The 24,914-nt window shown below is 43.8% G+C and overlaps 1 protein-coding gene across 1 annotated transcript in view; it reads right to left on the bottom strand.

Annotated features, from left to right (window-relative positions):
* LOC124777284 (farnesol dehydrogenase-like) overlaps positions 1-24,914 on the bottom strand; it is a 62,076-nt gene that overhangs the window by 5,642 nt on the left and 31,520 nt on the right. The window contains exons 4-5 of the mRNA XM_047252629.1: positions 15,361-15,490; positions 10,814-10,960 (exon numbers count right to left, since the gene is read on the bottom strand). Coding sequence (XP_047108585.1) covers positions 10,814-10,960; positions 15,361-15,490 — 277 coding nt within the window. The remainder of the gene's footprint in view (positions 1-10,813; positions 10,961-15,360; positions 15,491-24,914) is intronic.

Raw genomic sequence — 24,914 nt, 5'->3', positions numbered from 1 at the left:
CTGCCACCAGCGATCGGCCGGTTGATCGGCCACCAGCAGTGCGCCTCGGCGACACAGAAGACAGCCGAGGGCGATTACCGTCAGGTGGTGCTGTAGTTGAGACACGCCTTGGCAGAGGAGGAGATGAACTGCGTCTCTTACTAGCTCTCTTGGAAACTAGATGTTTAGATGAAGGAGGAACCGATGGTTGTGAAGATGGGGTACGTAAAAAATCTTCACAAATATGCTCTTTTTTCGAAGTCTTGGTGTCTGACTTTTGGGCTCGAGATTTAGCAGAACCCGATGAAGGGTGAGCCATAGAGTGGGCAGGCGAAAGCGGGGAGGTTGAACGGGCAATCTTTGCGCTGGCCGATCGGACGACTGTGGCACTAAAGGTAAGGTCACGAGTCTGCGTGGCCGCCTCCTTTGTTGGCCGAGGAGAGGCAAGGACAGTGCTGTATTTTCCTGTCTGAGGCACGGTGGGCTGTCGACTGGCGAATAATTTTCGAGCAGCAAAGGTCGACACCTTTTCCTTCACTCTGATTGCCTGGATGAGCTTTTCGTCTTTAAAAATGGGGCTATCTCTAGAGGAAGCAGCGTGGTCACCCATACAGTTGATGCAACGAGGGGATGGAGGTGGACAAGCACCCTCATGGGCATCCTTGCCACACGTTAACACATTTGGCTGGATTGGAACAGGACTGGCTGGTGTGATTGAACTGCTGACACCGATAGCAATGCGTAGGGTTTGGGATGTAAGGGCCAACGGAAATTCTCTTAGCCTGCATTGATTTTCGATGGGAGTTGAATATTGTCAAACATCAAGATGACAGTATGGGTTGGAATGATGTTCGTGTCAACCCTTTTCATGACTATGAACTGCCATTACGCCCTGGTCAGACGGGTAGTTTTTTTTGTGGTTTTAGGGCGCAAAACTTCTATGGTCATTAGCGCCCAGCCTGTGACTTAGGAAACAGGAAAAAACCGAAATTTAAAACCAGCAGCAATGGGAACAAAGTCATAAAATTTGAGGAACTAAAAGCAGAAAGAATGCTTAAAAATCCACTACAGAAAGGGGTTGGTTGTCCCCAAAAAAAGCTTCAAATGACTGAAGTCATTTCACTGTCACTCATCAACTGGAGAACGCTGTCGGCTGAGCGCGTGTCATCTGCTAAAATAGACGATAGATCAGGCGATAGCTGTAAACGGGCGCGTAACGGAGTAAAATAGGAGCACTCAAAAGGTGTCTTACCGTCCACAGCTGAGAGCAGTGGGGACAGAGTGGGGGAGGATCGCCGCTTAAAAGATGTCGATGGCTAAAAAGACAGTGCCCTATCCGGAGTCTAGTTAAAATTACCTCCTCCCGACGACGCGTTCGGGAGGAAGAGGTCCAAGCGCAAGGAAGGGCTTTCACTTCCCGCAATTTATTATGGGGAAGTGTTGACCAATGCGCATGCCATACATGAGCAACTTGGCGACATAAACCGCTCCGTAGATCGGTAAACGGAAGAGACTGAATAGCTGGCCGAGGAAGAGAGACTGCAGAGAGAGACTGCAGCCTTTGCTGCAATATCGGCCGCCTCATTTCCACAGATACCAGCGTGTCCCGGGAGCCAGAGGAACGCCACCGAGACGCCCCCAGGTGGAGCAAGCGCAGACAGTCCTGAATCCGGTGGACCAGAGGGTGCACAGGGTAAAGAGCTTGGAGACTGAGGAGAGAGCTGAGAGAGTCTGAGCAGATTACGTACTGTATCCGCTGATGGCGACGGATGTAGTGGACAGCCTGGAGAACAGCGTAAAGCTCCGCAGTATAAACCGAACACTGGTCGGGAAGCCGAAAGTGATTTGGGGTGTCGCCAACAATATAGGCACTCCCTACACCTAACGATGTTTTCGAGCCGTCGGTGTAAATAAATGTGGCGTCCGTCATTTGTGCACATAGAGCAGCAAATGCCCGACGGTAAACAAGTGTAGGGGTACCATCCTTGGGAAACTGACATAGGTCACGGTGCAAGTAGATCCGGGGACGGAGCCAAGGCGGTGCTGTACCCCAAGTTGTCAAGAAGGTTTTAGGAAAGCGAAAGGAAAGAGAATGGAGCAGTTGACGGAAGCGGACTCCCGGGGGTAGTAGGGAGGAGGAGCGGCCTGCATACCCTACATCAAAGGAGGCGTCGAAAAAAAGGTCATGGGCTGGATTAGCAGGCATGGAAGACAGATGGCTAGCATAAAGACTCAGAAGGACAGCTCGCAGATTGGACAGCGGAGGTTCAGCAGTCTCAGCATAAAGGCTTTCCACAGGGCTGGTGTAAAAAGCTCCGGACACTAAACGTAATCCACGGTGGTGGATAGAGTCGAGACGCCGAAGAATAGACGACCGAGCAGAGGAGTAGACTATGCTTCCATAGTCCAATTTCGAGCGCACTAAGGCGCGATAGAGGCGGAGAAGGACCACTCGGTCCGCTCCTCAGGAGGTACCATTCAGGACACGGAGGGTGTTAAGGGAACGCAGACAGCGAGCCGAAAGATAGGAAACGTGGGAGGACCAGCACAGTTTTCTGTCAAACATAAGACCCAAGAACTTAGCGACGTCGGAAAACGGAAGGTTGACAGGACCTAGATGTAAGGAGGGCGGAAGAAACTCCTTACGTCGCCAAAAATTAACACAAACGGTCTTACTGGGTGAGAAACGTAAGCCGGTTTCGATGCTCCACGAGTGGAGGCGATCGAGACATCCTTGAACACGTCGTTCAATAAGGCTTGTCCGTTGAGAGCTGTAGTAGATCGCAAAATCGTCCACAAAGAGGGAGCCCGAGACATCAGGAAGGAGACAATCCATAATTGGATTAATGGCGATGGCAAACAGTACAACACTCAGCACGGAGCCCTGCGGTACCCCGTTTTCTTGGGAGAAAGTACGGGAGAGAGTAGTGTTCACCCGCACCCTAATTGTGCGCTCTGCCGTAAATTCGCGAAGAAAAAGGGGCAGCCGACCTCGAAAGCCCCAAGAGAACAGTGTGCGGAGGATGCCTGTCCTCCAACAGGTATCGTATGCTCTCTCCAGATCAAAAAATATTGCTACCGTTTGGCGTTTCCGGAGAAAATTGTTCATGATATAAGTGGAGAGAGCAACAAGATGGTCAACTGCAGAACGATGCTTTCGGAATCCGCATTGGGCAGGTGTTAGACTGCGAGACTCCAGCCACCAAGCTAAACGGTAATTCACCATACGCTCCAAAACCTTACAGACACTACTCTTGAGAGAAATGGGGCGATAGCTAGAGGGGAGATGTTTGTCCTTTCCAGGTTTCGGAACGGGAACGACGATAGCTTCCCGCCATTGTCTGGGGAAAGTACTGTCGGTCCAAATTCGATTATAAAGGCGAAGGAGGAAACGCAGACTATGGGTGGATAAATGCAGCAACATTTGGACATAGATACCATCCGGTCCTGGGGCGGAGGAGCGAGAAGAAGAGAGTGCATGTTGGAGTTCCCGCATGGAGGAAACAGTATTGTAGCTTTCGCGATTTTGAGAGGAGAAAGCAAGATGTCGCACTTCCGCTGCACGTTTCTTCGGGAGAAATGCTGGCGGTTAATTTGAAGAGCTCGAAATCTCAGCAAAGTGCTGACCCAATGAGTTAGAAATTGCGACGGGGCCCACTAAGGTATCACGCGCGACAGTGAGCCCAGAGACCGGGCAGAAACTAGGCGCGCCTGAGAACCGTCGAAGCAGACTCCAAACTTCCGAGGAGGGAGTGAAGGTGTTAAATGAGCTAATAAAGAATTTCCAGCTTGCCTTCTTGCTATCGCGGATGACGCGACGGCTTCGCGCACGGAGCTGCTTATAGTGGATACAGTTGGCCAAAGTAGGATGGTGACGGAAAATGCGAAGAGCACGTCGCCGCTCACGTATTGCGTCACGGCATGCCGCGTTCCACCAAGGAACTGGAGGGCGCTGGGGCAATGCGGAGGTGCGTGGTATTGAACGTTCCGCAGCTGTAAAAATTACGTCTGTAATATGTGTGACCTTATCGTCGACGCTAGGAAAGTGACGGTCATCGAATGTCGCTAGAAACGAAAAAATGTCCAATCGGCTTGGGTAAACTTCCAGCGTCGCGGGCGCATATATGGCTGTTGAGGCTGCAGTCTAAGGACACATGGAAAGTGGTCACTCGCGTGTGTATCATCAAGGGCGAACCATTCGAAGCGCCGAGCTAGCGGAACAGTACCGACGGCAAGATCCAAATGAGATAAATTTGTCGTGGAGGCAGACAAAAATGTGGGGACCCCAGCGTTGAGGCAAACTAGATCCGCTTGGTGGAAGACGTCGAGCAATAGGGAGCCACGTGGACAAGCATGTGGAGATCCCCAAAGCGGGTGGTGGGCATTGAAGTCCCCAACCAGCAAATAGGGGGGTGGAAGCTGACCAAGAAGGTGAAGGAGATCAGCTCGTGCCATTGGTGTGGACGATGGAATGTGTACAGTAGAAAGAGAGAACGTGTATCCAGAAAGAGAAAGACTGACGGCGACAGCTTGGAAGGAACTGTTTAAGGGGATTGGGTGATAATGGAGAGTATCACGGAGCAGAATCACGAGTCCTCCATGTGCTGGGGTGCCTTCAACAGAGCAGAGGTCATATCGGATGGACTGAAAATGAGGGAGAACAAAGCGGTCATGGGGACACAGCTTTGTTTCCTGAAGACAAAAGATGACCGGCGAGTAGGATCGTAAGAGGATCGACAATTCATCCCGATTGTCTCGAAGGCCGCGGATATTCCAGTGGATAATGGACATAGGGTGAACAGAAAATTGAGGACTGTGACCAAGGTCGCTGTCAACTCAACGACTGCTCAGAGCTTGCGACTGACAGCATGGAATGGCATTCAGCCGAAGGCAGAAGATCCTGATCCATAGGTTGGTCAGGAGCAGCTCCTACCACCAGTGATCGGCCGGTTGACCGGCCACCAGCAGTGCGCCTCGGCGACACAGAAGATGGCCGAGGGCGATTTCCGCCAGATGGTGCTGTAGATGGGACACGCCTTGGCGGAGAAGGAGAGGAACTGGGTTTCTTTGTAGCCTTCTTGGAAGTATGATGTTTAGATGAAGGAGGAACTGATGGGTGTGAAGTTGCGGTACGTAAAAAATCTTCACGAGTATGCTCTTTTTTCGAAGACTTCGTGTCTGACTTGTGGTCTCGAGATTTAGCAGAACCCGACGAAGGGTGAGCCATAGAGTGGGCAGGCGAAAGCAGGGAGGTTGAACGGGCGATCTTTGCGCTGGCTGATCTGACGACCGTGGCACTAAAGGTAAGGTCACGAGTCTGCGTGGCCGCCTCCTTTGATGGCCGAGGAGAAGCAAGGACAGTGCTGTATTTTCCTTTCTGAGTCACGGTGGGCTGTCGACTGGCGAATAATTTGCGAGCAGCAAAGGTCGACAACTTTTCCTTTACTCTGATTTCCTGGATGAGCTTTTCGTCCTCAAAAACGGGACAATCTCGAGAGGAAGCAGCGTGGTCACCCATACAGTTGATGCAGCGAGGGGATGGAGGTGGACAAGCACCCTAATGGGCATCCTTGCCACACGTAACACATTTGGCCGGATTGGAACAGGACTGGCTGGTGTGATTGAACCGCTGACACCGATAGCAACGCGTAGGGTTTGGGACGTAAGGGCGAACGGAAATTATCTCATAGCCTGCTTTGATTTTCGATGGGAGTTGAACTTTGTCAAATGTCAAGAAGACAGTGCGGGTTGGAATGAGGTTTGTGTCCACCCTCTTCATAACCCTACGAACAGCCGTTACGCCCTGGTCAGACAGGTAGTGCTGAATTTCTTCGTCAGACAAGCCATCGAGGGAGCGTGTATAAACGACTCCACGCGAGGAATTTAAAGTACGGTGTGGTTCCACCTGGACAGGGAAGGTGTGTAGTAGTGAGGTACGCAGCAATTTTTGTGCCTGGAGGGCACTGACTGTTTCTAACAACAAGGTGCCATTTCGTAATCTGGAACAAGACTTTACAGGACCTGCAATTGCGTCGACACCTTTCTGAATAATGAAAGGGTTGACCGTGGAGAAGTTGTGACCTTCGTCAGACCGAGAAACAGCAAGGAACTGTGGCAGCGATGGAAGAACTGTCTGTGGCTGAGACTCAGTGAACATACGCTTGTGAGCAGACATAGTGGAAGGTGAGGAAACCATTGCGGAAGAATCCCCCATGATTACCGGCGTCTCCGATGGCGCGCTCCTCCCTTGTGGGGGCCCTCTCTGAGGGCACTCCCGCCTTAGGTGATTGTTCACACCTCAGGTCACACCTCCCGACAAACGGACGGAGGGACCAATCGGCACTTTCGGAAGGTATCAGCTCGGGTAATCACCCCTCCCTGGGCCTGGCCGTTACCAGGGGGTACGTACGTGTCCTACCTGTTTACCCGGGGCGGGGAATTACGCGTTACCCCATCACCGGCTACGCATGAAATGCGTGGGTCAGCCTGCAAGCAAGCAAGCATCGAAGAAGCAAGGAAGGAAGGAAGGGACGAAGCAAGGACGAAGACTTGCAAGCGGAGAAAGCAAAGAATTTGTTACAGTTTCGAGCATCCGCAGGCACAAAACATACTCCCAGAGGGGGAGAAAGGGAAGGAAAGATTCGGAGGTGAGGGGGGGGCGAAGATGGGGAATGGGGAAGGATGTGCAGAGGGAACGTATGCAGCCCGGAAAGGAAGGAAGGCCACATTAGCTCGGGGTCCCGTGCTTGCTATGCACATATCCACAAAAGAGTTGTGGACCCCCTGGGAAGGGCAGCTGATCTGTCTCCCATAGCAGCACCTGCCACTATTTCTGGGCTATCAAACTGGCAGCCTAAGGTCAAGCTTGCTTGCTCCTAAAACAAAGGCCTTTGTCAGGTGCTCTGAGCTTAGAAGCATTGTAGCTGTCAATATGTCTTCAATGGGACATATTCAGAGGAAAGCACAATACTTCACTCAAATTGTATTTGGCCATCTTGTGTGTCAAGCTGTTCAGGTGTGGCTTAAGTTGAATCCTGATGTCCGTAATGTCCACAGTGTCAGGCTGTGCAGTATTTGAGTGTGTTATTGGGATGTTTTACAAAATGATCCCTTGTCTTTACATTGCAGGTGTAAAAAATTAAATCATAGTAGTAGTTGAGAAATTTAGACTGCAGAAACATGCATTTGATTACAGTCTTAAAAACCCTACACTAAGCTTGCATAGAATTGAAATAAATTCCAGGTAAATGCAGCCCAGAAGGGTTAATATGCCTAATTCTACACATTGTTGGAGATACTTAAGCAGACAGTGCCCTAGGGAGGATATTAAAACTTGAGCTTTAACTGGGTGTCATTTCAGCACAATCTGAATGAGAATCATTCAGTGCTCTAGGGGCTATCCATGTTAAGTGGGTGGTGAAAGCTGTTTGTTGGTTGAAAATGTTTGTGTTAAGTATGAACTACGACCACAAGAAGGAATGTAGAGTACCATGTGCCTCCACTGTAGTATTTGGATTTCATATTTATAAATTTTATAAATATTGTGTTTCCACTCAATGTCTGAGGTTTTGCAAAATTGAGAACTAAAAATAATTTGTAGTACATAAATCATGCTGTGTCATCTTGCCTGTCTTCAGTCCTAAGTAGTCTCCATATCAGAAATTACATTGGTGTAAGTGTTCAGCCTTGAGGTGGAAACATCAGATTAAAACATTAAAGGAATCAAACAGGAATTTGTCAACTTCCAGAAAATACCAACATTTTGTAATAGGCCTAAAATAATAGTTTTGACCCAATTGGAATGACAAGTTCTGTAAGAGCATCTGGAGTGTGATGCAAATTATTGTCAGTTGTTAAAACCATTTAACAGCTAAGATAGCATAAAATATTTTATGCTATCTTTGCTGTTCAATGGTTTTTAACCTATCGCCCTTCACATCTCAAAAATGAGAAAATACAGATTTCATCATCAATGTTTTACATTGAATTATTGAAATGAAAATTGTAAATGAGATGGGTCACTCTCTGACTATTACATTACAAAAGCTGTATGTTCTTAATACTGTATCTGTTTACTGTTTGTAGGAACTAAAAGAACCACAAAGAATAATTTTTAAAAGGAAGTAGGATTTTCTTGTATCTGACTTTTCTTAAATAGCAGCTTTATGCATCCTACTAACGAAGTTAGTACAACAGTACTAATTACTTTTAATTACATTTACGTTATTGTTCAATTAGCTATTCAAGAAAATATTTGATTTTTCGATTTTTTCAATACCCCAAATGGATCAAGGGCTTCCCCTTGTCCTTACTGTGCTGAGCTGAAATTACAAACAACTCTTTCCCATGTGAAGTGGAATCAACTTCAGGAGGGGGGGGGGAGCAAGAAAATAATACAAATTTAAAAAAATTAGAGCCACACCGTCCATGGACTCAAGAATGCTAGTTTTGTGATTAAACTTCAGTCTTTTATTGTGTGTTATACTTCATATAAAACTAGTAACATCTATAGCTCAAATTTCATTGCAGCAAGGCCATCATTAGGGTGGGTTATTAAGTAGGTCTGAAGTATAGTGGTCCCAATTCATTGTATGAGGATGGCTGGATGAAGTTGAGAGGGTAATTTTGGTCTGAAGGTCTCCATGAGATCCTTGACATTTGGTGAGGCACTGCCTTCACTGCAATGGCAACAGCCCTGGGTGGCTAGGCTGTATGTAACTTGTGGAATGGGTGGCAGCTGTGGTGTAAATGGAGGTATTTTTAATTGATGGTAGACTATGTGGGTAGAAGTACTAATGTTGCCATCCTTTAGGTGATCAGCACTGAGGGAGTTGGCTTGTTGGGTTGAGAAGAACTAGGTGAAGCAAATGGGGAGAAGCTTTGTTGACAGTCATTCTTACACACCATTTGTGAGTAACAGTAAAGTGAGAAACATGCAGTGTACCAGATGTTTCCTCTGACACTTACTGTAGCTTGTTGAGCATAGCTACAGAAGTAAATCGGCATTTCTTTTTCAAATGTTTCACTGATGGTAACTACTACCACTAGTTACAGACTTCAGTAATGAATGCAACTAGCTGTATGAAATAATGTTAACCTACTCTACACCACTTCTTTTGATGTGTTCCACAAGAGAACCAAATCTGTACTTAGTTTGATGCCTTCCACATTTCGACAGCCTTTCACAGGTGTGATGGCATGTTTGCTGCCTGTCTCCAGTGAATATTTTACACGACAACTGTACAGTTTGACATAAACATTGCTACTGTGCATTAAGTATAGCTTCTCATCTGATCAGGTAATAATGCAAGAGTACACTCAACAGCTGCCAGCTGCCCTCTGTATCTCCCACTGCAGGAGATGCTAAATTTTATTACCTTCACATACAGAATTCTCCTGCCCCAATTCACAGACTAAATCCAGTGTCACTGGAAGAAAGCCAGAACATGTCACAAATATTGACTTGTAGAAAGTGTACCAGAGCTGTTGGTTGTGAAAAGTCAGAGGATGTTTTGCTATTTGCCACTGTTCTTGCAACTGAAAATGCTAGATGGTTGCGGATTCTACATGCTTTCAATATGGTTGTATCTTCAATTTATGATGTTTCTTATAATGTTATCAGCCAATGTCAAAGTACTGGACGTGTATATCAGTTACATGCCTGGCAGCAAAGTAATATGTATAAACCTGAAAAACATGTACTGGAGTACACTGTATGAGGTAGGAACCTAATCTGAACTGGTAGCAGTATGCCTGGTGCTTAAAACAGTGTATCCACAGTTCTGATTTTTATTTTATAAGAAATCATGTTTTCTTCCTTCCACTCCTCTTCCGTAACAGTAATACGAGTCCCCCTCCCCTCAGGTTAGATCGTGCATAAGCTCTTGCATTACATCTGCAAAAATTAACTGCTGTAATTGAAGAGCATTGACTTTACTACAGTAATTGAACATGCAGTTTACCAGTATTGGACAGTTATTAAAATGTATGATTTTGGATTCAGGGCAGTGTTCATGGATTACCATGAGTCTGCAATAAAATAAATGGAAACACTATACTGCTTTCAGTAATGGTTAGCAGAATATTTCTGTGTCATTTGTCTTACATATGTACTTTTGTTTCTTTTTTCTGGAACTTGCCATCAGTATTTATGCTCTTGGACCATCACAAGCTTCCAACAGAGGCAGCTTGCCATTGCTTTTGGCGTATACATGTGCTAACAGCGTCTGAACGTTGGTTTATGTAGAGGCTCACCCTCTCCATGCTATATGTTCTCAGTCCACGAAACACCATTTCTTTCCAACTGTAGTTGGAATTTGCAGCATTCTCATCAAAATCAGCATGGCAGTGTGCATATTTCCAGTACAGATTTTGTGACATGTCACATGTCACTTAAAGATGCAGTGCTTTTTCCATGACAGGGTGGCCATTATGCTCATTCAGACCCGTGTTTCACATCACATCAGATACACGTGATTTATGTTTTATTTAAGAAATGAAGACAGTATCAAAGTCAGTCAAGTGTCTGATGTGATCATATTGCAGTACACTGTGACAGGAAAGGATGACAAATGTCTCAAAACTTAATAGCACTGCACTGCTATTGGAGATTAACATTTCAAATGTGCATGGAATGCAAATATTTTGTCACTATATACCATTTACAATTCAGAGTTATGTTACTCATAATTAAAGTTTCTTGTGCTCATATTTAACGCCTGATATGCTAAGGCACCAAGGACGATAAGCTTCTTAAAATTTAGAGACAGTTTGTGGAAGAAATGGACATTAGCACAATAATAGAATCTATAAATACTCTATTTCTAGCATTTACCTGTACACGCGGATGTTGAGACAACATGTAAACTACGGCATTTGCGACATCCTCTGCTTCAAGACAAGGCGCTACGTTGAAGATGTCTGAAGTTATTTTCCTTGAATGAGAGAAAATCTCAGTCTTCACCAGCCCAGGAGAAATCGCCTGCAAATAAAATAAGTGAGAATTTTACCTCTCACAAAGATAAAAAATCAAAATGAAACCGATAGCATTGTTGGCAAAACTGATGGTTTCTAAATTTGCGAGATTTCATCCCAGTTTAGGTGCTTTTCCAAATTATTTCGACAACTGCCCTCTTAGTCCTCAGCTGAGGAACGTTCAATTTTTGTACTTATCGAAAACAGGACTATTAAACAGCTACAGAAACTTTCTCTGGAAATTACCTAGGAGCAGCACATGGTTTGGCAGTACGTATTTTTTACATCATGGATAGAAATGTGGGCAATGGACAGATCTGAACTTTCACAATATTCAGGTAGAGAGCAGCCAGATCAGATACTGAACCAGTTTAAGCAATAATGGGCGCCAAGCTATGCAGAGCTTGGAAAAAAAAAAAAAGTAAAAAGGAATGTTAACTACTAATCAGTTAATCAGTTTTACCAACAGAGGTTCTCATTTCTCCGACAGTGCTAGAACCATTTGATTCCTGTCGTTAACATGTAGAGTAACTACATATTTAAACGATAGCTGACCAAGCTCTAGAAAACCATGTATCACTTAAGCCAAGGGCCTCGGTCCAGTTTTTATACCAGTCAGGATCATCTCCGAGTATGCTGATGCAATAGCTCCATATGTAGCTATTATATACAATCGCTCGCTCACAGAAAGATCCGTACCTAAAGACTGGAGAACTGCTCAAGTCACACCAATACCCACAAAGGCAAATAGGAGTAATCCGCTGAATTATACGCCCATATCACGACTTGCAGTAGGGTTTTGGAACATATACTTAATTCGAACATTATGAATTACCTCTAAGAAAACAATTTATTCACTCAATTAGCGCGGATTCATAAAACATCGTTTTTCTGAAACAACTAGCTCCTTATACTCATGAAGTAATGAGTGCTATCGACAGGGGATGTCAAATTGAGTCCATATTTTTAGATTTCCAGAAGGCTTTCGACACCGTTCCTCGCAACAGTCTTCTAACCGACCTGTGCGCCTATGGAATATCGCCTCGATTGGGGGACTGGATTCGTGATTTCCTATCAGAAAGCTCACATTTCGTAGTAATAGAAAGTAATCAAGTAAAACGGAAGTAATATCCGGCGTTCCCAAAGGAAGTGTTGTAGGCCCTCTATTGTTCCTGATCTATATGACGTATGAGAATTTGATTAGCCATCTTAGATTATTTGGAGATGATGCTGTTATTTACCGTCATGTAAAGTCGGTTGACCAAAACGAATTGCAAAATTATTTCGATAAGATATCTGTATGGAGCGAAAAGTGGCTGTAAATTGAACTCAATACTTAGGGATTACAATTACAAATCTAAATTGGAACGATTACTTAGATCATATTGTGGGTAGAGCAAACCAGACTGCTATTTACTGGCAGGAAACTTAGAAAGTGCAACAGATCCACTAAAGAGACTGCTTACACCATGCTTGTCCGCCCTATTCTGGAGTATTGCCGTGCGGTGTGGGATCCGCATCTGGTGGGACTGATTGATGACATCGAGAAAGTACAGAGAAAGACAGCTCGTTTCGTATTATCAAGAAGTAGGGGAGATAGTGCCACAGACGTAATATGTCAATTGGAGTGGCCATCTTTAAAACAAAGGAGTTTTTAGTTGCGACGGGATGATCTCATGAAATTTCAACCACCAGTTTTCTCCTACGTTGCGAAAACTTTGTTTGCACCCACCTACATAGGGAGAAATAATCACGATACAGTAAGAGAAATCAGGGCTCGCGCAGAAAAATTTAAGTACTCGTTTTTCGCGCGCGCCGTTCGAAAGTGGATGGTAGAGAGACTGCTTGAAGGTGGTTTACTGAACCCTCTGCCAGGCATTTTATTGGGAATGGAGTTATCACGTAGATGTAGATAATATTGAGAAAGTTACTGCTAGTGCTACATGATTAAGCCTTCCTGAACAATGATGGCTAAGAAGTATACAACATTGTAATTTATTCTGTACTAACTGTCAATTTGTATTAAGTATTTCTGTGTATTCTGACGGAACTATAGTCAACAGTTAATAAATTGCATCAAATGTATCATGCATAAAGGCGTCAGTCTAGCATCTATTTAGTCACACTAGACGTCTGGACATCAAATAAAGGCTACAAAATAATATTTAGCATACGTATGACTAACAACGGACAGTTTTTTTAATAAATTGGCAAGGCATTCTAAAGGATTTAAACTTTTTATTTTGCTGTGAGTGCACTCAAATGGACTGAGGCCCGTAAACTATGGACCGATTCACTTAGGGTATAGAGGCACTACCCACTCACAGGGCTAATTCAGCTGAAATAATTGTCGCAAGAGTGCGCTAGTTCCTCACAGATGCGAGGTCGTTTTGCCTTCAGCTTGTGCCAGTATCTGTCATGTGGTTGTAGTGAAAGTGTTTTCCATTAAATTGACGGGACAGAACAACGAACTCCAGAGGTAAGTGACCTGTGATGGATTAGTACCATAATTAAAGCATTATGCCTAACAAAATAAGGCGCACCATGCACAAAATGTTAAATTTTAAACTCTTGTTACTTGTGTAATAATGTAGGTCTTGCAGGGTGTGTGTGTCAACTATCGCTGGCGTTTTCCACAGAACTCTGATTTGCCACATCTTTCGAAATGTGTTCCAATGGGGCTATTTCCACTCTGTCAAATTATTAGTTTAACTGATGTTTCACTGCGAAATTCTAGAGAAAGTTTTCTTGGCTTCTTTTCAGATGGACTGAGCATACAAACAGCCAAGTGGTTCATGGTCCGAGGAAGATATAAAACAAGCAATAGATAGTTTTTACAGGCAGCTCCTCTGGATGAAGTGCCAGCAGTGTGCTACATGGTTTCAAGAAGTGTGTGTGTGTGTGTGTGTGTGTGTGTGTGTGTGTGTGTGTGTGTGTGTGTGTGTGTGTGTGAAAGAACGAAAAAGGTTTAGTTGGGATAAATGCTTGTGAATGACAAATACAATGGGCGGAATAGCCTTTCTATTAGCACCACCATTTTTATATAGTGTCAATTGCCTTCAAGTGTTTAATACTTTGTCCGTGTGAAGGAATTTCGACCTGTTATATACTGGAATGTGTTCAGATGTGTACCTAACTTATCGTACTGACAGATCCTTAAAATGTTTGTCATATTATACAGGGTGTATCAAATGTACGACAGAAATTGCAAGACACCTTCCGAACAGAGGAATACATTTACATGAACAGGTGTGTGGGGTTATAACTAGTTTTCTCCAACTCAATGATGGGAAACACTGAACAGGACGTTAGAATCATGGGGAACATGCACTATTGCTGACGTCTGGTTACGTAGGGCACTGCCACTTGTGTTTCATGTCCCTGTTACCACGCGACTTACGTCATTTCTTATTTACATGTAACGTTCGTACTGATCGCTAGATAATTAATTTTTACAAGCACACTGGTTACTACGTAGAGTTAATCACATACTTGACTCGTAATTACAGTGTACAGAAATTCAGAGAAGGCAGATGCCCATTTGATGTATGTTTCAGCTGACAGCAATGGCACTCGCGCTCAACGTTTGTACCAGGAAGAAGGTGCCAACAAGATATCTTTTGAATCCATTGATCGTTGACTAAGGGAACATGGAGCATTTAAACCTGATACTCGCGACCGGAAGAGGTCTAGAAGGGCGAGGGCACCGCAACGGGAGGAGGCAGCTAACGGCGACCCTAGTGTCATTTGCAACAATCTTGACCACATGACTATCTATGGAGTGTTGCATGAGGACTAGCTGTATCCACACAGTTTACCGTGTGTACAGGCACTATTAGCAGCTGATTTCCCTGCTCAGGTACTCTGACTGGTACATGCAACGAAGTTTAAACGAGTTGAATAGCCTCGCTTTACCCTACTACTGTTTTGGAATTGCAGTTGAAGGGTTTTGCTCACGTCTTTCAAATGGCTCTGAGCACTATAGGAGTTAACTGCTGAGGTCATCAGTCCCCTAGAACTTAGAACTACTTAAACCTAATTAACCTAAAGACATCACACACATCCATGCCCGAGGCAGGATTCGAACCTGCGACCGTAGAGGTCACGCGGTTACAGACTGTAGCGCCTAGAACCACTCAGTCATCCGGAAAGACGTTGCCGGCCGGAGTGGCCACGAACAAAGTAAACTTTCTAGTGCTCTCTAGCTGATCTCGTCTAAGCCCATAACTCATTTTCAGATATAATAGTTTCAGACAACGCTTTGAAATGGCACTGGCACCTGTATCCAGGTCCGTGGGAGTGCTACACTATCACCCGAACGTGTAAACAGCAAAAATAAGCACTTTGTACAAAACTTCAAAAATTGTAAACTGCAAGGAGCAGTGGTAGCCGATGCAGCGAACTTACCCCAACGCGTATCTTGCTGCCCCTGGCGACCAAATCTTTACGTAAGCCTTCCAACAGCGTATTGACTGCGTGTTTGCTTGCGTAATACATCGCCAGGTCACTGTTGTACGGCGGAGTGTGAGCAGCCAAGCTGAAAAAGCCGGGAGATATGTAAGTAGATCGACAAAAATTAAACTACACGTATTCTCGCATTGTTATATGTAGAGAATTCTATTTTCTATCAACAGACGTAGCATTTTTCTCAGGCATCCCCTAAAAGACAGAGCTTCGGTATCCACTAAAATTGAAGATGCGATGGAAATGTAGAAACACAGCAGAAACAGACTGCCTTGTCTTACGACTTTCGTTACTTCAATTGGCTTGATAATGTGCTATTTCGCTTTCTTTTGACGCCTATCTACCTACCATAGCACTTGCACACTTGGCCTTCCTGGAATCTAAGTACAGACTTGGGTTACATAATTCTCTAATCTTTAGGAGTTCTCCTCAGCTACATTAAACTGCACACTTAACATCGCCAAAACGAAAAATATTGCAGTTTTATCAATAACCTGATACTGTTCACGCAAAAGTATGCCAAAAATTATGCCAATGCCAGCTGTGGTTACAGAACCACGCCGAAATAATGTCTTCACTCCTTTTCTGTAGCTTCCTCTCAGCTCTTGCGAGCTGCAGAAAGGAACCAGTTTCACAGCATGGACCACGAATTCCATTGTCGATTCCCAATAAACATGGCGGAAGTATGTATACCACTGAACCGTCCAATTCCCATTAGGACATCCGTCCCCTTGATGCACAATGGAATCACAGCAGTAGTTTACCACTGGTCTGTCGAGAAAAGTCTCACGACACTGATTCTGCATTAGTTTTATGTAACATACCTCTTAATTATCTCTGAAGAACAGTTATGCTATATTGTTTTTCCCTCTGTACTTAGTATGACAGTCGAAGAAAAAAAAGCAAAAGGAAATGCCATTTTCTGCGCTAGAAGAGACGAATTTCCAGGTCGAAAAGAATGTATTTTCATGGAATGGCACCTGTCTGTGGGTGCAACACTGGGCTACATGGAGTCTTACGATTTCTGCATTCCTGTCTGCATGTTGCAGAATGTGGAACTGGAGATATGAAGATTACCTTTGTAGTACATCTGACCTTTGTATCTGCACACTGAGTGTACCAATGTGTGCAAACTGTTTACCACTTAGCACGCAAATGGACAAAACATCTGAGCTGTCGTAAAGTCGAGGGTGTCAAACGAGCATTCTAAATAAACATAACCTTGGCCCTGTAAGTCAGCTAATACCAGGTGCATATCATAAAATTGTTAGATATGCTGCTGTCACATACCTAGAATTAGAATGCATGAGTTGATAAAAGTGAAAGTTTGGGATCTATTCTAGAAAGAACAGCTATTCCTTTTTCATTCTACATATAATTTATCAACTGTTTTCAAGGGTCAGGTGATAATCATGTTCAATTACTTTTGACACTCCATAAATATTTGATTCTTAGACATATCGAAATAATTATTAAAATCGTCATCTCTACACATGGAAATTTTTTATCACAAGAAAGTGATAATTAAAAATCCTCATCAGCTTATTTAAATCCACATTGTCGTAGCTGGTCAGTGCATTGAGTTGGTGGAGAATAAATTTACTTTTTTGAACTAATGAAAAATCTCATGTACTCTGTGAGGGTATGTTAGTATCCTCGCTTTTGATATTCAGTGATCAAAGCATGCACAAGTTGGAGTCAGCAAAATCCAGACAACATTTACTGTGGCCTATTGAGCAATGGTACTTTACCAAGTGGCATCTGCAACTGTGTTGTTGACATGATGGATCTGAAACGCTAATTCCCTACTCTGCCCTTGACTGAATTCAGTCGCAACTTTCCTGCATTCCATAGAAAGTTAATCTTTCCCTAGTCGAAATAATGGCTATTGCACATTCACTGTGGGTTGGAGCGATGTGCACAAATTCTTTGCCCACAGAAATTCCCACCGGAATAATTCACTACCGCTTTGCTATCTTTCACCATGATATGTGAAGAATATCGTCGTCACTTTGCAGAAAGCAAAATTCTTTAACACCCTCACTTTCACACACTTGTGTAGTCTGCCACGAGAGAGAGAGAGAGAGAGAGAGAGAGAGAGAGAGCCAGCCAGCCAGCCTTAATTTTAGGTCTCTAAATGTTTTAATGTAATGGGGGTCTCCCCTCCGTGTCGAGTCTGCCTCACCAAGTACGGCTTCACCCAATCACCATCTCGCTAAAGGTGAATACATTTAGTTTTCTTGCTGGGTCGCAGCCTAGCGAGGCTAATGACGTGCAGCCATTTACCCTCAGTCCCAGCCTTTGCGTTGAAAAAGAATATTATTGTGGCTCACCGTTCTCTTGCTAACTGGGAGTTTTATGGTTTTAGCCACCTGCTTGGTTTACCTCCAAAATGAGTTTCACTTTAACTTGTTTGTTCATGCCAGTTCATATATTGATATTGTTTTGTTAGTTTTCAGTACACGAGATTAACTGAAATTGCCTTTTGTTGATGTAATTTATTTTCCTGTAAGGTCTGTAAAATCCGGACACCTTACATGTTGATGCTGCCATACACTGCTGAACATTTATTCTGACAAATCTGAGGATGGCTTTAGGAGGTCTGTCACATTCATCTGGTCCTGTACTGGCCCAGGGCTACAGTTTACCTAACCTACACCAAAAAGAACATTTTGTTCATATATTTCACCGACACAAACGTCTTAATGTGAACAGGTGATTTTTATAAGCAAACCAAGTATTACAAATGAAAATCGAATAAGTCTCTTAAAAATTATTCCTCTTTTCTCCTCTTCAAGGGGTATTAATGTCACTATAGGCAGCAGGGTTTTCTCAGTTATTCTGGCTTTCTTACTTCAGGTTTTTAATTTCCAGTTTCAAACTAACATTCACAAGTTCGAAAAATGTGTTATGAACATTTCCTAGCTTTATTTCATAACTCATTGGATATCAGATTTAATCATAAGAGGATGTAGCTTCAGATCTTTGAATCAAGACGTGGCAGCCATATTCGTATTAATACAACATGAACATACTTTGCATGTTATCTTGAAATGTACTTACTATTTAGGTACTGAAGTAACCCACCATATAAGTAATAAACAGGTAACTATCAATCTTTGGGGATTGATTCTGTGTGCACCTTGTCAAATTACTTCTTGGGCCAGGATATGTTTTTCAGTCTCTCAAATTCAGTTACGTTAAATACAAGTTTTGTCTCTTTCCCCTTTTGGAAAAATTTCTGCGGATGTCCATGCTACCTTCCTAAACCCACTGCCAACAAGATCTATAAAGATCTAAATAGCCCCTACAATACCTTTTTCCATTTCCAGTATTCTTAATTCCACCTACTACTGAACTAACTATGCCAGAATATCTCAGCCGTTTTACAACCAACATTTCCTTCTGTGAAATATGCTACTCCTATTCAGGTTCAACAACTTTTCCATTTTTTATGAAGGTAAAGAATTTCACAGATGAAAACTGACCTGTATTCTTGTATCTTCTACACACCCAACCGCAAGAGGACATGTGGAAAATCCAGGAGCATAGAATACAGTGAAAAATAACTTCCCAAATGATACTTTAATGACGTATGTGGAAAACACACACACACACACACACACACACACACACACACACACACACACACACACACACACAGTTTGCAACTGTGTGGCTTGGAAACAGCCAACTACCAGCTCCCTTTCCGTCAAGACCGGGCCTGAAGCATCTACGAGGGTGAGTCAAATGAAAACCTTAAATTTGAGATAACAAATTTAAATTTCGCGTCGTTATCCTGTAAGTTGGTAAGCGTGCCACAAACAATGTGCAGAATGGCCTGTAGGTGGCAGCATAGTGCAGATGCACACATACTGTCTCAGTATCAGTATAAAGATGGCCACCCCACTTGCGACTTGCACCAGGGAAGAACAACGTTCTGTTATTCGGTTTTTGCGTAGTGAAGGTGTGACACCTATTGAAATTCATCAATTCATCGAGGAATGAAGGTTCAGTACAGTGATGCATGTTTGTCACAGCAGCCAGTCTACAAATGGACTAGGAAGTTCGCAAATGGTGTGACTTCAGTGGAAGATGCTCCTCGCCCAGGTCAGGCACAAAGAGTTGTGACTCCACAGAACATTGCAGCATTTGAAGCCATAGTGAAGGAAAACCGCCGAGTGACACTGAATGACATTGCAGCATGTTTACAGATTAGTCATGGGTTAGCACACCACATTGTGCATGATGTGTTCCAGTTTCACGAAGTGTCTGCAAAATGGGTGCCACGGCAGCTGACTCCTGAAATTAGAGAACGACGTGTTGATACTTGTGAAGAACTTCTTCGGCTCTTTGAACGAGGCGGTGATGGCTTCCTTGCAAGAATCGTTACTGGGGACGAAACCTGGGCTCACTTCCACCAACCGGAAACGAAGAGAGCGAGCAAGGAATGGCGCCATTCCTCATCACCAAAACCAAAGAAGTTTCGAACAGAACCATCAGCAGAGAAGGCCATCCTGACTCTTTTGGGACGAAAAAGGCGTCATTATGGAGCGTTACATGCCTAGAGGGACGACTGTCACCAGCGCATCATACACAGATTTCCTAAAAAATCATCTGTGGCCTGCAATCAAATCAATGCGATGTGGATTGCTGTCAGCAGGTGTCCTTTTGCAACATGACAATGCAAGGCCCCACACTGTCCGTACAACAGTTGCAACAATCACAGACCTGCATTTTGACTGTCTTCCTCATCCACCTACTCACCAGACCCTGTCCCAAGTGATTTCCGTATGTTTGGACCACTCGAAGACGCAATGGGAGGAAAGAAGTTCCTTTCTGATGAGGTACGCCACGCGGTGCATGAGTGGTTGCGCGGACTACCAAAAGAAATTTTTGTAAAGGAATTTATGCACTTTGTAAGCGCTGGAGGACTTGCATTGAGCGTGGGGGGAGATTATGTTGAAAAGTGATACAGCTTTGTACAACTTCTGCACAATAAACAATATTTAAAAAATATTTAAGGTTTCCATTTGACTCATCCTCGCAATTCATTTCCTACAACATGAGAGTAACTTTCCACGCAATAATGGGAGACGAACTGATTTGATAAATCAAGGATGGAAACAGGTAACAACCTTATCATAATCTACTGCAGAGAAACAGCTATCATTTGAAAAGAAAACCACAATTGATATAATGGAATTCATACACTGAAAAAGGCACTGAGGACTGTAGCAAAAGAGCCTGGGGCAAGATAGTGCTTGTAGGTCTGGGAGATAATGCTCCGTCAGTCAAGAAAAACCGCACACAAGTTTTTAAAGGACAAAAAGTGAAACACCTTGGTGAGGGCAACCAATAGAGATGTGATCAAATTATAGCATATAGCGGTAGAACGAGGCAGAATACCATAGCGGCTGCATGGACGCGTCTGGACTGATTGCAATTGCATTTGCCAGTGGCTATTGGCCATCGTAATGTCAGGTGGTCACATTGTGGCAGCTAGCGGGCAACAAGATCATTGGTTCCCAGAATGAAATTTTCACCCTGCAGCGGAGTATTTTTAATGTGTTTTACGTTGTGAAAGACCGAATGGCTCCGCTAATAGTATCTCTGATAGCCACAGCAGCAGAAGACAGACTGGCGACTTCAAACGTATAGGGAAACATTAACTTGAGTTACGTATTTGCTTACAGTTAGTAGAGCAGGGACACTTTTCCTGAAACTGACAGTTTACATATACAATTAAAGGCATGTGAGAGTTGAATTTTTATGTTTTACACTTACACTAGGGTGAAAGATTTGTTTTTAGGATACTAATTTGGGAACATGGCTACATATTTGTTGGGATACCGGTACCTCAGATGATGCGAGCTATGATGGTAACTTTACAGCTACCATGCATTCTGCATACAACAAAACGTTTTATAGTTTTCTGTTACTTTAAGGTAACACGGTAAGTATTTATAGCGCTCTTCAGTTTGAAATAGACTACAAAAATAGTGAACATTTCGTTACATGCCGATTGGATGTCTATTTTCAGCATCACAGCTAATAGTCATGTGATGTACCCGTATGAACAAATTTAACGGTGTTCCCAAATTTTAGACCTAAACCTTTCGCCATAGCTTAGTTTTACAGCTCGTAATGTCTAAACTCTGACAGTCTAACGTAAAACATTTAACATCTAGTACTACTCCTTTTGGCTAAAAGTTATCCTATACCAGAGTTTAACGTACAATAATTTTTCGGAATGAAGAAAGCCCACTGAAGCAGGTACGTAAAGTGCAGAAAATATCTTGCATAAGACGTAATGGAAGATTTTTCTATGAAAAAATTTTCCGTGTTTAAAAAATCTGTATCAAATCAGCAGCTATAAAAGTTCAGAGTTAGTTTTTACGCCAGAAAATTCTTCAGTGTCTACTATAACTTAGCGAAAGCAAACTGTATTTGCCCGTTCTGGCTGTATTTGGAGTGGGCTATCTTAGGTGGCCCACAATAAGGAGGGCGAACATTAATCAAACCGACAAACTGCAGGGAGGGGTTCATGACTGCAAATGGAGGAGGAAAGGTCCCATGAACATGTGTGCGGAAATTTGTCTTTGCCACGGTGGATGTTTCTGACTAATTACGTTCCTGCTGACCACGTACCGTGTGTTCCTTGGGTGTTTGATTGACGCAGTGTACTGTAAGCAGCATAATGCAGGGAACGAACCGAAACTGTTTATGTGAGGCCAAGCAGATGGAAACGGTCGAGACGCAGCACGGCTATACAAAAACAAGTACCCTCACAGACACCAATCTCATCACACAACATTCCAAGCCGTGTTTTACGTTTGTGCGCTTGTTTCCATTTGCTTGGCCGTACGCAAGCACTATCTCTGCTTGTTCCCGACATGAATACCGGACCATTCTGCTGCGTCAATCACATGCCGGCAACACGCAAGGAACACACGGTACGTGATCAGAGAAACTGATTTATCAACACCGTTACCATGGTAACGATGGATTTCCCGACATGTTCATAGGACATTTTTCTCTTCATTTCTAATCAGGAATGTGTGTCTGCAGTGTTGGTTTTAATAATAATCACCCTGTAGACAACTTGTAAGTATTCTATTCAAGGACAGAGATTGATTTTGTTTAAATCGCATTCAAGGATGAAAGGATTTTCAGGACTGAAATGGAGACTGACTACACAGCTCATACCCCTGACAAGGGAAACTTCACGTCCCTCCCCTCCCCCCCTCTCAGATGTAGTTGTGAAATGGCCCAGTGGCAAGCCAGTCAAAAACGGAACACACATCAAGCATGAGAACAGGAAAGTGTACTGAACGGCAAAAAAGCAAAATGGAAAATGGAAGGTCAAAGCCAAGGTGTATAACACATAGCGAATTGCAAAAACAATGGCGTCGTGTTTATGTGGTCGGTGTTTGACAGTAAAGAGGGAGATCAGTGTTCCAGCCTCCCACGTGCTCTATTTTTTTCACAAAATTAACTTTCAGTCCAGCCACCTACATGTCCACCTTCTGTAGTCCTTCGAGACTACATATACTGTACGTCATTTAAAAATATATTGCTGCAGCAATCAAATGTGATGAATAGCTAGCTGCCACAGATCTCTCTCAGAAATGAAAATAGAACAAAGAGGTACTGATGTCTGTAAGTCCCTCATATCTCATTGCTGCGAACGGACGTTGCAACACGATCGACGCAAATGAGAATGCAGCGCTGCATTCTAATTTGCGTCGGTCGTGTTGTAACGTCCGTTCGCAGCAATGAGATATGAGGGACTTACAGACATAAGTACCTCTTTGTTCTAATTAAGTACCACATATTATGACACTTGCGTTCCGTTTTGGAACTTTGTCTCAAATTCCTTTGTTACAGTTCACAACTGATTGTTTTCATTTCTGGGAGACATTTTGCCACTAAATGCGAAGGGGATGCGAAGGGGAGTTTTCTTTGTGAGAACCTTATGTTGCTGACTAACTTGTCACTACTGTGTCTGGCATCTCCGTGTGCCGACGACGCAGTGACATCTACGGATTGCCAATGCTCCGGCCACGTGGCAACTACCCCGACAAGATGACCGACCGCAACACTTTCCCGAGCGGGACTCCAGCAGACGCCATGTAAATGGTTTGCGCCCACTTCGTCACTGGCAGCGATTGTAGCGCCTCCAGCTGTGATACAGGTATGGTGCCACTTGCTTCTGCCGATCATCTGCTTGGAAATACACCGAGCAAATATCTGCCCACCAGAGCTGTAGTTCGATGGTCATCCAGCCATGGAGCAGTGAGTTCCAGCCGCAGCACCAAACATGGAGGTTCACCACAGCAGCCAGCCAGGAGCAGCCGCCATTCACAGCCAGCGCCCTCACCACCTTTGAACTTTACCTCACTGGGACCCTGTGCTAAGAAGTTTCGGTTAGCATCGTCTTACATAACGTGATTTAGTTAATGAGAAGCTTACATTTTTTCCATTTTCTCCCTCAGTAACCTGCGAGTTGGCGAATTGTGCGCGTTTTGTCTGCTACAGTCCAGGCTCTGCCATGGCCTGGAAGAGTTGTGCCCAATTGTTCAGGGATGCCCAGGGTCAGGTTAAAACAAAGCGTGGCGAGCCAGGTTGAAGAGGTGCCACAGACAACATTTGTATTACAGGGTTTTATAATAACTGACATGTGCCAACATGTGCTAATAGAAGTGAAAATGATCCAGATGGGTGCGTAAATGAGAAAGTGTAGTTACAAGCCGTCACTGACTTCAGTATCAAATAATGACTTCAGTATTATAAATTTATTTCAATCTCATGTCTTTCGATTTACAGCCCATAGAATTGAGCTCACTTTCACACTAGACCTACTTGAACAAGAAATACAACACTGCTACAACACATTACAAATCAATTTACATTCGTACCTGTTAAAGGAGGCGTTTCATGTGGCATCTTGACATTTGTAAACATTAGTGCACTTTTCTCTCCAGTGAGTCACGAATTCTTCTAGCACACCGTGATAATCTCATTAAAATAGACAAAACTGTACAGTTTACTGCTCCACTTCTACCATTTCAACTGGAATGCTAAGCACCTCACTTTAGACACGACCTAAGGCAGAAAAATTAAGAGGGTCGAGGTCAAGTGAGCGTGAAGGTCACGATACAGGCCCCACTGGACTTTTCCATCTCTGACGATGTTGGCTAAACGTTCCGGTGAAATGAGTGCAGTTAGATGGAGACTTAATCGAAAACTTTCGATTTGTACCTCAATCATGCCTGAGTGGATGTCAGATAAATCGCACCGTTTTCGAATTTACGACAGTGACCGCACTGTTTTCGTGTCCAGTTAGCCCTCCTCCCCTCAGTTGATACGCTATATATACCCTCCACTGCTAGTGCTACCACATGCCGTCTGAGTGGTTATTTCGCTTTGACTTCTAACGGGCTGTATTCACAATGTGTGCTGTATAAATGTACTTAGTCTGCTGACCTCTACCT

This window comes from Schistocerca piceifrons, chromosome 2 (genome assembly GCF_021461385.2).
Source record: "Schistocerca piceifrons isolate TAMUIC-IGC-003096 chromosome 2, iqSchPice1.1, whole genome shotgun sequence".
Taxonomy (NCBI): Eukaryota; Metazoa; Arthropoda; class Insecta; order Orthoptera; family Acrididae; genus Schistocerca; species Schistocerca piceifrons.
Note: the sequence above shows the minus strand (reverse complement) of the source record. Positions and strands in the feature narration are given on the sequence as shown.